Below are 13,258 nucleotides of genomic sequence, written 5' to 3'. Positions count from 1 at the left end.
TCCCCGCCCCGCCCCGCCTCGGCCCGGCCCCCGCGCCCGCCAATGGGCGGCAGGGGGCGGGGCTCGGCGCGCCAGGCCGGCGCGGCTCAATGGGGAGCGGTGGGAGGCTCGGCCCAGGTGCGCGCTCGCGCTGGGGCGGGGGCGGGGGGCGGCCCCGGGGGCGCGCGGGGCCGGGGGCGCGCGGAGCTGCAGGCGGGGGTGCGCCCCGGGACACGGCCCGGCCCGGCCCGGCCCGGCCAGCGGCCTGCGGAGCTGGGGGGCTGGCCTTGCGGCAGGGGCTTTGCAAGCTGGGGCATCCTCTGAAACACCCCCTCCCCCCATAAGAGCCCCAAACTCGGTAGGGATCGGGGCGGGGGGCGGGGGTGACATGGAAAAAGAGTACTTTAAAAGAAATCCTGAAAAGAACTCTAAAAAAATCCTAAAAAATAATAATTAAAAAAGATCATAGAATGAAGTCATAAATCCTAAGGGGAAAAAGAGCCCTGAAAACAAGCCTCGGGCCTGTTCAGCGCGGGGGGGAGCAGTGCAGTGCCCTTGGCTGGCCCAGGGAGCCCCGGTGCCGCAGGCCTGGGGGGGCTCCCCGGAGGGGGCTCCCCGCCGAGGTGAGCGTGAGCAGCCGCTGCTCGGGGCGAGGCTCTGGCTTTACCCCTTGCTGTTGGTGCCGGCAGGGCCCCCAGCCCGGTCCGCTCACGTCCCTCCCGTGCACGGCGCTGCACAGGTGCCCCAGCGGTTCTGTGCCTGCCCCTGCGCGTCTCCTCCATGCCCACAGAGGTGAATTTGCGGGAGCAGGGAAGGGGCCTGGTGCTGAAGAGGCCTTCGTCCCCCTCTCTGGCTCCCAGCAGCATCCCCAGCGTGCTGCTGTGGAGGCATCGGGCCCTGCCAGGGAATCAAAATGGGCATCAGGCTTTCCCTGCCTGAAAGTCCCCTCTGCCTCCCTGCGGCTGCGGGGTGACCTTCCTGTTTTTCAGTGTGTGCTTTGTAGAGCACCCTGGCTTGTGAAGCGTTACCCAGTTAAACTGGAATCGAAACAGCACGGTGCCAGCCCCTCCTGGTCCTAAAAAAGTATCTTGGGCTCTCTGTGGCAAACTGCTCCAAACAGCGACCGGAGAGTTAGGGCCTGCTGCCCTGCCATGGCTCACTTGCAACTGCCCCTGGCTTCTGGAGGCCTCCTACTAAAACCAACCCTCGCCCATCCAAACTGATTTAAAACAGACCAAAAAACCTGCTTTTGCATTTGCTTTCCTGTGCTTCTGCCTTTAACGCTCCTATTTTCTAGCTCCTAGTCTGTAGAAGCTAGAAACTTTCTGTGTGTGGAACAAAAGGGAAGGAACGGCCGTTTTGTTGCATTTCCAGAAGCCATCCTGATACCATCAGGTACCATCAGGCCCGCAGCAAAAACACGAAGCCTGATAACGCAAGTCTTGCAGTGTACACACACGCCAACAAGCACAGCCTCTGCCCCAGAGGGCTTACAGACTTCAGCTCTCGCAACAGTCTCCCTGAGCCTGACGGGACGAGCGTCGAGGCTGCAGGCAAGCATCGGCACCGATGGCAGCAGCCTAAAACCTTAAAAAATGGTGTGGGAGGAAACTCTAATCCTAAAAATATCGGTCGCTGGTGAGCGCCTGGGAGGGAGCTGTGCCTCCGAGTCACCGGCTGCTTCACGTTTTGCCTCTCGCCTTTCGGGAGCTTTGCTTCTGTCTGGTGTGAGCCCTGCCACTGTGCCAGGCTAACAGACTCCTGTGTCTGCACAGGGCTCGCCTGCTGACTCTGCCCTCTCGGGAAAGATGGGAAAGGGCTACAAGGTGGTGGTTTGTGGAATGGCCTCGGTGGGAAAGACTGCGATTTTGGAGCAGCTTCTCTATGGAAAGCATACTGTTGGTGAGATATTTTTACTTTTTTTGGGGGGGGATTGTTTCCTATTGTTTCCTTTTCCAGAACCTTGTTCTGTGTGGGGCCCCAAAAAGGAGTAACTGAGGACTGCGAACTGCACTGAGGTGAAGGAGGAAATTAATGTGGTTTTGTTGCATCTCTGGGTGGTTCTTGAAATGTGTAGTCCCTTGCTTACCGACTTTTAAAAGAGGCTTGGAGAAGAACCCTTTCCGTGATGTTCCCAGTTATAAAATACATGAATGTTTAAAAAGAAACAAACACAGAAAGTAGGCAACGTGCTTGCTGCCTATTTACATAATATCTTGTTCCCTGAAAGATGCTGTAGATGCCTGAAAAATAAATAGATATCACATGATGAGCGGAGAGACTGTTTAGACTTTTGTTCCATCTTTGTAAAGCTTTATTTCGCTTGGTTTTGGCTAATATTTAATCAAAGCGCTGAAAAGAAACACAGCTCTGCTTTAGGTCCCACAGTCTTTGCTGAACTTCAAGGGCCGAGCTTATCGGATCAAAGAAATCCTCCTGTGGAAAACTGACTTGAGAGAGGAGCATGGGATGTCTGAGACTTGCTGTGCACAAAAGAAAGGGAACGAAGGCAAAGCTGGCTTGTTTCCCTCTGTTTCCACATGACTTGGCTTTGAGAGGAAGGGCAACGATCAGCAGGCTGATGAATTATTCCTGCGTCACCCAGAAACAAGGGGTGGCACCAGGGGTGAATCTGAGGGCTTTGACAGAAGATGTCTAGTCCATTTGTATCTCTTCCTTGGACCAGTAAATTAAATGTTGGGGTAAGTTATTGGATAAACACTAGGATTTCTAGAACGGTGCTTTGCAGGCACTGTGCCTTTAAAATGTGTGGATGGGAGGAATTTGCTGGCAAAGCGTGATACAGAACTGCGTGCTAATACCCTTGTTTAAAGGGAGGATTTCCTCTAATGTTGCAGCAACATCTGTTTCCAGCATCCTACCGAGCCCTATGCACGTAGCCCCCATGTAGCTTTCAGCGTGAAGGTTGCAAAACCTGCAGCCTGAAGGTTTTTCCCTTTGCCACAGACCTGCCTCTCCTTTGCGCTTGGTGATCGTCAGACACAGCCAAGCAGCATAAGCAAGGCCACGTTGCTTAAATCGTATTGCCTTGCATTACTTCCTGCCCCAAGCTCCTATTAGCGACCCAGGCAGGAAGGATATTCGGGTGTTGCTGATCGTGGGAGCTATTTATGGAGCCAGCCATGTACATGATTATACAACGTCATGGATACTGGCTGACATAACCGGAGGGAGGCCTCGTGCCCGGGGTTTAGCTGCGGGTGTCCCTCTGTTGCTCCCGAATGCTCCGCTCCGGCTCAGCCACTGCGCAACGCAGACTTTCCCCCTCCTCTCTCAAAAAGATCAGTTTTCCTTTCCTGCAGCTCTGCTCTTATTTTTCGGAGTTAACAGTAAGGGAGGGAGCAGCTGATAGTGGAGGGGGGGCGCAAGGCGAGAAGGAAGAAGGTAGCCTCCCATTTTTTATGAGTTTGGTCAAATCTTATTCCCAAGACATTTGGAGAAAGAGGGCAAGTAGTGGAGTCAAGATCAGAGTAAGGAGAGGGCTCGTACAGAGCCACTGAAGCCCCAAGGGACGAGTGGCCACAGCCCAGCACTTTTGATGTCACCTGCGTGTGCCATCAGACACATTTTGGGGGATGGACTGCTACATTGGTGTTTCTGGAAGTCCCACTGAGTGGCCACCGTCCCCCTTGCCTCTTCTTCAGCCCACGGGCAGTACTGGCAGAGGGTGCCTGAAGTATGGTGAAAACGGTTCCCAGAAGATCTCTAGCTACTGCTCCAATCCGTGTTGATTTAACCCTCAAACTGTGGAGGCAGGACACCACTGTGAGGGTCTCACTGGGCAAGGACAGACATTAAGGACTGGCGAGTCCTTGGTTGCTCCTCAGCTGAGCAGCTTTAAACTGCGCAGACCTGCTGCTGGTGCTACCATTGCAGGGGTGGCCTCTCCATGCTTCAAACATGATTACTGAATCTCAATCCTCGTTTCCTAAAGCTTGTGAGCACCAGAAAGCTGACATGTACGTCTTGGCTGCTGGCCTTTTTGGCAGGAGGCAAAAAGGACTAGTGTGTTTGCTGAAAGCCCGTCTGTTCAGAGCCAACTAGGAAGGCAGCTCACCGGGTACAGGAACATGGACACAAGCTGGTTCAAAACCTGTGCTTCCTGACTGACGTCAGGAGCAGCTCTGCGGCCGGTCCGAGGGCCAGGGAGAGGGGACAGGGTGCCGTGGGGAGGACTGCTGAGCCAAGGCACGGAGTCTCTCTGTTCCTGACAGCATCCACATCCTCCTCCCAGTGACAAGAGGGGTCCTCAAACTTGGTTGCAGGCTCAGAGCACAAGGTCTGGTGCCATCCTCCGAGGTGTCCCAGCCACTGACATGGGGGTCTCCTCCTGGCTGTAAATCAGCCGCGAGTCTATGTCAGTGCTAACTAACATGCCTCCTGTTGACTTTCCTGTAAAAAGGAGTGGTGGCACAGCTGCTATCAGGGAAGTGATTAGTGTCCTTGGAGGTTTCATGCTGCTATATAAAGCCCTTGGCTTTGAGCCCATGCTCCTGTCTGTGTGCTTGGTGATGGTGCTGTAAACTCAGTTGCACTGTGTTTTTGCACTGTGTTTTTCTTCCTAGAAAAATGTGTACCTTCAGCTCTCCCCGGCTTGTCATGGATGAAGTCCATAAGTGCTGGTGGTTGCTTACATGGTCAGCAGCTAGCACTCTTGCAAAGGCACTAAGATTGCTTGAGGTCAGAGGAAAAATTGCTAGGGAGGGAGGAATACCCCCAAAAATTGAATATCTTTGTCCCTGGAGCATGTGAGCAACAATGTGTGGTACTGGGCTTTGTGCTAGGCTTTAAAACTGTCAGAGAGGCTGTTTGGCTTGGACCCTCGGATGAGAAAGGAGAGGGGAAAAAGATGAGAGATGCTGTCAGAGCCGCGTAAAGTAACATACGTATTGCATGGCACCCTCTCTGGCTAAACTGAGACAGGGAATCAAACAAAACCTGAAAGATGTTTGACATGGGTGCAGATTTACCTTTGAGTCACGCAGGGACTGTATTGCCATAGGTTGGGCCAAATAGTTGTTAAGGCTTGCATGTAGGTGTAGGGTTGCCTGGTACCTGGGACGATCTCTCTTTTTCTGGCTTCAATGTTGTGTTTTTCCAAATCCTCCACCTTCTGTTGCACTCCTGAAGAAAGAGGGCCCAGTCTTTTCTCCTTGGTCACGAAATGGGTCCTTGACTGTCAGCAGAAGTTTGTCCCACTAAATACCTGTGGTACCTGGCACTGCTTGGTCTGAGCTCTCTTGAGAGAGCTAACAGGAGAGGTGCTGGCTTAACTTTGGCACGGGATGTGAGTGTAAAAAGGATAGGTGTTTTTCCTTAAACAGTGCTCCTGTTCAGTGATGGCACAGTAAGGAGTCTTCCTTCTGCCTTTAAAATATCTCTGGCCCCTCAAACTATGGTAAAGCTTATCAGCTAAGCAGGAGGAGATGAGAACTTTTCCTGCAGAAAATACGATTTTCCTTATCTCTGCCTCCTGGCTGGGTGAATAGCTGGTATGGTCAGGTTATTCATAAGTAGCTACTTCAAATCATCTTACTAGCTGGGAATGAAAACACCATATATTACTGTGGTAGAACCCATAACGAGAGAGACTTTGCTTCGCTTGGTCTCAGCTGGAGGGATTTGGGGTTTTAGCTTTCACAGGTCCAAAGATGTGGAGGCTAATAACCAAATTATGTATTCTTACATCTTTGTTTCTTAAATCAAACCTATCTCCTGGCAGAGCTGCAGTCAGCTTTGTATTTTAGAAATGGATGAAAATGGAGCTGAATGTATGCAACTGAGGGTCACAACTGTGGCTACTGGTTGGTGGGACCAGTACTTAACTAGCAGCCAAATCTAAATAGACCAGCTCCTGTTGAGTCCTGTCCAGCTCTTCTCCCAAATCAGGGATCCTCTGATACGCTATCATTTCAGATCGAAGTAAGCAAAGCCTCTTACCCTGGAGTTGTAGAAGCACAAGGAATAGCAGGCTTTAGGAGCTATTTGCTAAATTCCTGCTGGGAAGAGGGAGGGAGAGATTACATAGGAGATCTTCAAAAGTACCCAAGAAGACACAAAATTTGCACTGCATTTATGTTCACGAGTAATTTGGGAACTTCTGAAATTCCATCCATCAAATTTTGCTTTATTTTGGTATTTGCAATATCTCTGCCTTGTCTAGCCTGAGTGTGCAGTATTCATTAGTATATTGAACCTTTTCTTTTCCTCATTGGGAAACCACTATGGGTTGAAACACCACCCAATTTATGACTGGGGCTTCCCCTTGCAGTTCCTCTCTGGCAGCAGTCAGTTACATAGGTTAAGACCTTTCTGCCTCTCCCAAGACTTGCACCAGCTAAGTAGGCACTAGAGAACGGTATCAATCTCCTGTCTATTCCTCCCTTTCCTCCCTAACTTTTTTCATCTTTTGTTTCCAAAGAAACCACACGATTGTTCACGGTCTTGTTAGTTCCCCTTTCCCCCCCATAGCTTCTGAACCTGAAAGCTGGTTCTATCTGCCTGTTCATCTGTGTCACAGCAGTAGATACCTCAAAATATGTTTCTGTAAATTTAGAAAAACTGATAGCAGGAGAGAGAGAAAAGGCCCATGATAATGCTGTCCTCCAAGGAAAACCTACTCCAGCTGGCAGCAGTCAGCAGGGCAGTAACTCCCCAGCACAAGCTGCCCTTGCCCACCCAGGTAGCGAAGGTGGGAGGACTCCTGGGGATGCCAGTGAAGGAAAGGAGAACCAGGGTCCTTGTGACAGGGAGGATGGGATGGTGCCAGACACCTTCCTAGGACACTGGGCTTTCCTGACTAGTTCTGCCGCTTGTACAACAACTTGCCCGGCACATGTTTGAATGGAGACTGGGAAAGTGCATAAATGGGGATGGTGCTGACAAGAAGGTAAATATCGTGGCCAGCAAGATGTGGCTAGCACATGGTCTGGGCTTTGGAAGCAGGGCCTAGAATAAGGTGACACAGGTATGTCTAAAAATTGTCTGTGTTTGCTTAGGAATCTACTTGCATATACTCCCTCCCCCAATGTATGTAGGTGAAATTTCACCTCTGGAATCTGATACTGATGCATAATTCCAGTTCCCTCCAAAGGGCCTCCCCCCCATTTCACATCAAAATTTGTTGCTCTGTTCTGCTGACTTAACTCCCAGATCTTAATTTTTCCTCTTCATTTTCAAGTAGGATGTTAAAAGACATAATTTTCACTGCTACTTTTAATGCCATTAGGAAGAGACTGTCACAGGAGAATGTGGATATATTAAAGACTGTTGAATTACAGTGCAGCATTTAGATGGTAAAAACCTGTACAACATTATTCATTGCTTTCTAAAAAGAAAACTTAGGTACTTATGGTTCAGTCCTTCTTGCCAAAGTAGTATTTAGTGATGCTAGATATTTCCTTGACCCATCTGTACAATGCAACGCAGCAGAGCAAGAAAAAATAGAGTGCTGTACCAGGAAGGGCTCTATTACCTACTTCAGTCTTTAAAAATGGCCTTGTAACACATTCTCCAACCACGCGGAATGCGTTCGTGCTTCCTCTTTTTATTAACCTTTGTTTTGTCCTTCTGCTCTTAGTTTTGCTGTCGCACGTTAGCATGGCTATATTTGGAGGCAAGATAAATTAATTCATTGCAAACCTAATAAGAGTTTGATCTATGAAGACTGCACAGAGAGGGGCAAAAAGAACAGCTTGTGCCACTTTCCTGCACAGGAATGCTGCATGCATCATGGGAAACCATCAGCGTGGGTGGAATGCTTTAGCTTGTTTGTCAATGTGAAGTATTTTGAATAGTGACATTGAATATAGCAAAATCCTTATTTTCACAGGCCAGATAATCCCTCATGTTTTCTTAAACAATGCACTAATATGGTCCCTTTTAGGCAGACAAAGAATAATGCAGTTCTCATTGTTGTAGCCCTGCAACAGCAAACAATTCATGTATACAGGAGTGCAGTGGAGGCAAAAACGTGGATTGCAGAGGGTTTATATGAATACTTAAAACCGACTCTGAAAGTGGCCCAGCTACACTATACCTGGTTTGTTGGGACCTGTAACCTTATGCATCTGCATCCAGGGGACCACGAAGCTATGGTGATCTATGTGTTATCAGGTTTGGCTTGGAAAAAAATGTTTTAAGTAGTTCAAAGTAAGCTGCCTTGAATTACCTCACGTTCACCATGAGGAGAGAGGAAGTAGAGCCAGTATGCAGATAGTTACCATGGAGCGGGTGATATATATATATTTGAAAGCTTGTTACCTTGTGCATGATCTTACCTTGAAGTAAATGAGCTTGCTCCTATTAGCAAATCTGAGTCATTTTAGATCCCTAAGGGATGGAAAAAGCTCATTGTGTATTTGAGTAAATATAGCATGCAACTTTGCTTGCATGCAAACATCCCCTTCCCGTTCTGGCTTGATTTCACTTGTTGGTTAGTTGTACCACCAATACACATTCATTTCCAGAATTATTCCTTTGGCTCCTGCTTCTGCCATGCGATCCAGCTCAGTATGAAGCAAAGAAGCAGGCTCAAGATGTTAGTACTTGACTACCTGGTGTTCTTTGGCTGTTCTTCCAAAAGGGTATGTTTGGGCAGGCCCGTTTGCAGCATGTTTGGCACAGAACTGGGTGGCTGGAGTTTGGGAAACCTGGGGGAAGAACCATATATCTTATCCTATCCTGAATATACATGTTGTATAGATTAATTTTACAGGCATAATCATGTGCTCATATATTAGATGGTTGTATTTACGCAGTGTCACTATTGTAAATAGCTGGTGCGGTGATCTATGAATACAGCCCTTCATGGGGATGTCAGGCAAGGTAGAGTCCAGGTCAAGTCACTCTGGAAAACATGCACTGAAAGCTATTGTGGGGTAAAATTCTGCTGTACTGCAAATAGTTCTTATAGCAGTGCTGTACTTACACCAGCTGAACTTTCCTGCTTGTTTTAAAACAGGCTTAGAAGAGGGTGCCACAATGGAAGATGTCTATTTGGCATCGGTGGAGACAGACCGAGGTGTGAAGGAACAGTTACGGCTTTATGACACCAGGGGTCTGCAGGAGGGTGTAGAACTGCCAAAACACTATTTCTCTGTTGCTGATGGTTTCATTCTTGTGTATGCCGTGACCAGCCTCGAAGCTTTCCAAAGAGTTGAACTGCTCAAAAAGGAGATCGACGTCTTTAGAGACAAAAAGGAGGTAAATGCATGGCACCTTAACTGCTTGGCTTATCGCTATATCAGTGATAGGAAGTTAAGGTTGCAAAGCATAGATTTTGTTTCTGTAAAACTCCCATACAAAGGAAAAGGAATGTACCCACAGCCTTGGGCAATCCAGCAAAAGGAAGCTTTCTCGTGCTGGGGAAGCCTAATTCACATGCCATGCAGGTCATGCAAAAGAATGTGGGTTTTTTTTCCTCCTTACTTCCTCTACTACAGCTAAAACTCAGTTAGCTGAATGCACCAGCCAGGACACTTATCACTAATAAAACATATGGTCTACAGCAGTGCAGTTCATATGGTTTTTTTTAGATATTGTACACGGGAAGTCAAGTGCATAGAAAAATATAACGAAGGGCATTATCTTTGTTTGTTTTGTATTCATGTACTTGATGGCTTCCAAACTAGCGTAATTGACAATGGGTCTCCCAGACATTAGTCAATTGGCAAAGCGGCTTTAATGTATTTTAACAACCATATTGAATCAATTCAATTGTGTGAAATGACTGCTCTATTTTCCCTTAGAAAGCAGCTAGTGTTTTCAGCTGACAGTGTTCCAGCTTAGCTAAACAAATATAACTTGCATGTGGCATTAGCATTATGGCTTTTCTTACAGTATCTTTATATTCTCAAGTAGTTTTCCCTGTTAAGTGTCTTTAGCCTACAACTTTCCAATTGTCTGTTTTATGCTGTTAAAAAAAAAAAGTGCATGAAGAATTAATTGAATAATGGCAGGGAGAGACTTCCCAAAAATGTAACTTTAGTACTGACAGCACATAGAGTGGTGGAGAAAGGCAGGCTTCAAGTTTGACAACAGCCAAATGTGCAGTCACAGGAGAGGTATGTTAGCTGGTAGGGCTGGTGTGAGCTGCAGACTGTCACGTATATCAGGGATACACGAGTCAATCACAGCTCCCCTGCAGGGCAAGGAAAGGTGGACGAGCAGGAAATTTTTCCCAGGCACTGTGTTTTGTGAGGGCCCCGATTTGGTACTTTACAGCATGTTGTAATGCAGAGAGGGAGTCACAGCCCCAACAGGATCTGTGTCCCTCTTTCTGTGCTACCTGCCAGAACTCTTCTCTCCCCTGTTGCATGCAGGTATTTTAGAAAACAGCCAATTTGCTTACCCTCTGGGAGAGTTTAAAGTTGTGATGTTGACTGAGGATACCATAGTCAAAACAGCAGTGCCCACAATAAGCTGGATAAATTAGTTTTATTCCTGTGATTTCTAGTCCATATAAATTATGCTTTGAAGCAGGTAGAAGGTGAGATCAGGAGTCCTACTTTAAGATAGCATCAGGAGGCTTAAAGTTTGGGCTCTGCTAGAGATTAAAGATACATCCTTAACTGAATTAGGGATGTATCTCCACACATGGTGCTTCTGAGCTGGCAGAACTTCACCCTGTTGAGTGGCACAGTCCCCTGTTGTGTGGCAGATGACAGAAAGCACTGATGGCTGGTTCCTTGCCTCTGCTGGCTGTGGGGGCTCTCCAGCACGCACCTGAAAGCCTGGCCAAGTTTTATACTAAATAGAAGTTGTGTTCTCTCACACTGACAGAGCTTAACCATAGGTAAAATTCAGTTGGAGCATGCGGTAAATGCATATGAAGATTATAGCTTCTTTCAAAGCCTTCGCAGAAGGAAAAACATTTTTTCCAATGGATGGGCTGCTATAGAAAAGAAAGGAAGCCTCAGACCTCACAGGAACAGGACAAACATCTCTAGCTGGAAAGGAACGGAAGGCATCCTGGAGTTAGCCTGACGAACAGGAAAGACCAAGCAGGTGTGGCCACAGCAAAAACCCCAAATCATCAGCAAGAGAGGACTTTATCACTTGATCTTTGTCAAACCACTAGTGTAGAGATGAGACCAGAGTTTGACTAAGGACCTTGAACTATAAATATAGGCATGGTTTCCCCTAAGAGCTGATGCTGGTAAAACATTTTTAGAAAATGGTTAATTTAAATAGGCAGGAGCAATAACTAAGTGGCCAGCACTACCTTCAGCACTTCCTAGAACTGAGGTACTGGGCAGGCCACTGAGCTCAGCCACACTATACTGTCTTGGTGATACAGAAGTCACTTGATTGATCCTTACAACTAAAAGGCTGATTGATATAGCTGTGCTGCTCTGGTTAGCTCACCGGCTGCTCCTGAAACTGCTTCCAAGAGCATGGTACTCGTGCTTACCTGACCCTTTCAGCGACAGAATACTGTCGGCTTAGGTCCCTCTGGTGGCTTACCCTGCATGCAGGAGCGGGCAGCCAGCTGGCCTGGGAGAGGGGTCTATGCTCAGCGTGCCCAGGCTGCTTGCACAGGCTGCCTTGTGGCAGGGTTGGCTTTAGTTATATTGTGGGCTGGGGCTTGGGAAAAAACAAGCTGGGCAAAATCCACAGCTGTGGGGTCCAGGCTTTCTCTGCTGCCATGCATTTTTTCATCGCTCAAGCATGCGCTGCTCTGACCAAGTCAGATGTCATGCTGTTATCATTTGTCTAGGGCAGCTCAGTTGCCAAGTAAATGGAGAATAGGGCTGCTTAACTTTGGGTCTCTTGGGTATTGTTTCCCTCTAAGTAATCAGGGGGAGAAGGGGAAGTCCTGCATATCCTATGATTAAAACCAGCTTCCAGCCCACAAGTAGAGGAGGATAATTCAAATCCCAGGCCCTGATCTTCCAAACTACATGCAGCTTACCTTGTGCCAGTGCTAAGTTAAAGAACAGGTCTGAACTGTGTTGCTACTTGCCTGCTGTTTAAAAGCGTTGTGCATGGTGGATGCTTTTTGTATAAAGCTCACCCTTTCATTTTGTTTGTAGGTAACAGTTATTGTCTTGGGAAACAAAACTGACCTCCTGGACCAAAGGCAAGTGGAAACAGAAGCAGCACAGCAATGGGCAAGGGCTGAGAAAGTGAGACTGTGGGAAGTGACTGTGACAGATCGGAAAACACTGCTTGAGCCCTTCACCTTCTTAGCTAGCAAACTCTCCCAGTCCCAGAACAAATCAACATTTCCCTTGCCTGGAAGGAAGAGCAAAGGGAATAACTGTGATAACTAAGACACCTTAGCATTGTCTGCTGCTGCCAGGTCACAGCCTAAGTCCTTTCTGTGCCATTTGCTTCTCAGTTTCACTTAAAGCAATAATCTCATTCAGCAATAAAATCAGCGAGCTTATGGCTAAGAGGTATCCTTCCTTCTCACAGACTTGGCTTGAAAAAGTCACTGGTGGTAAAAGCCTTAAAAAGCGCTTCATGAGAGGAGTTATCTTGCAACAAGGGTTATGGAGGAGGGAGGGACAGGTGGACGCCTCTCTAGCAGGGGGGCTTTGACTATGCCTGGATACAGCCATGTTGAGGGACAAATCAACAAGCTTATCGTTAAGCAATCCCCCTGCAGATCTATAGCCTCTAGTCACAAATAGTACTAGCTGCAATAAGCATTCAATTTGGAGAGAAGATATGTTTGAAATGGCAACAATCCTTTTACCTTGACCTTAAACAGGGCCACGGGGCTTTTTGATGCTGCAGGAGGCTGAGGTCAGTGTGTTGTTGCAGGAGAAGGGTTTGGGGCAGGAGGAACAACTACCAGCAGATTTAGCCGCTGAAGTTCTGCTAGTGTCTGGAAGAAAAAAAAAAAATAAAAAAAAAATCTTGTGGTAGATACTAGAACAGATCTACCCCGACATGAAGCTTGTCAGCAAAGTCTGGCAAGTAGTGCTTTCAGCTCAGGAATTTATTTGTACAAACCAGAAAAGCTCTCAGAGCACTCATTAATTTAACTGCGACCTGAAGGACAACATAGCTGTATGTGGTTTTGTTCCAGCATGTCAAATACAAATCAGTCACATTCACATAGGTGATAATTTTACTGAGAAATTATACAGAGCAATTTTGTATGCAGGAGGTACTGCCCAGGCTCTGCGTAGTGCATTGCATAATACTCCTACCCAGCCGTTCAGCCAAGCTGCAGTAATCCACCCTCGGTACGTAGCTACAGGCCAGATAACAACCGGTACAAACTGCTGTACTACTTCGTGAGAGG

General features: G+C 47.6%; 1 protein-coding gene and 1 long non-coding RNA gene across 2 annotated transcripts; one reads left to right on the top strand and one right to left on the bottom strand.

Moving 5' to 3' along the window:
• Positions 1-61: 61 nt before the first annotated feature.
• NKIRAS1 (NFKB inhibitor interacting Ras like 1) lies at positions 62-12,456 on the top strand. Its single transcript, XM_075493146.1, has 4 exons — positions 62-117; positions 1,755-1,881; positions 8,963-9,204; positions 12,036-12,456. Exons 2-4 carry the CDS (start codon positions 1,788-1,790, stop codon positions 12,273-12,275), a joined length of 576 nt encoding a protein of 191 aa, XP_075349261.1. The 5' UTR covers positions 62-117; positions 1,755-1,787; the 3' UTR covers positions 12,276-12,456.
• Positions 5,003-8,974, bottom strand: LOC142405553 (uncharacterized). Its single transcript, XR_012774229.1, has 3 exons — positions 8,930-8,974; positions 5,941-5,996; positions 5,003-5,124 (listed from the first exon to the last, which is right to left on the bottom strand). It is a non-coding gene; the product is annotated as an uncharacterized LOC142405553 (long non-coding RNA).
• Positions 12,457-13,258: the final 802 nt, after the last annotated feature.

Source organism: Mycteria americana, chromosome 2, assembly GCF_035582795.1.
Source record: "Mycteria americana isolate JAX WOST 10 ecotype Jacksonville Zoo and Gardens chromosome 2, USCA_MyAme_1.0, whole genome shotgun sequence".
Taxonomy (NCBI): Eukaryota; Metazoa; Chordata; class Aves; order Ciconiiformes; family Ciconiidae; genus Mycteria; species Mycteria americana.
This window is presented reverse-complemented; position numbering and strand designations above follow the sequence as displayed.

What these genes read in the sequence shown, in the direction of transcription:
- NKIRAS1 (XM_075493146.1), top strand. Translation starts at nt 1,788, where the DNA reads ATGGGAAAGGGCTACAAGGTGGTGGTTTGTGGAATGGCCTCGGTGGGA. An exon ending in CTATGGAAAGCATACTGTTG is followed by an intron (nt 1,882 to 8,962) that starts GTGAGATATTTT and finishes GTTTTAAAACAG; the next exon opens with GCTTAGAAGAGGGTGCCACA. An exon ending in TCTTTAGAGACAAAAAGGAG is followed by an intron (nt 9,205 to 12,035) that starts GTAAATGCATGG and finishes TTTTGTTTGTAG; the next exon opens with GTAACAGTTATTGTCTTGGG.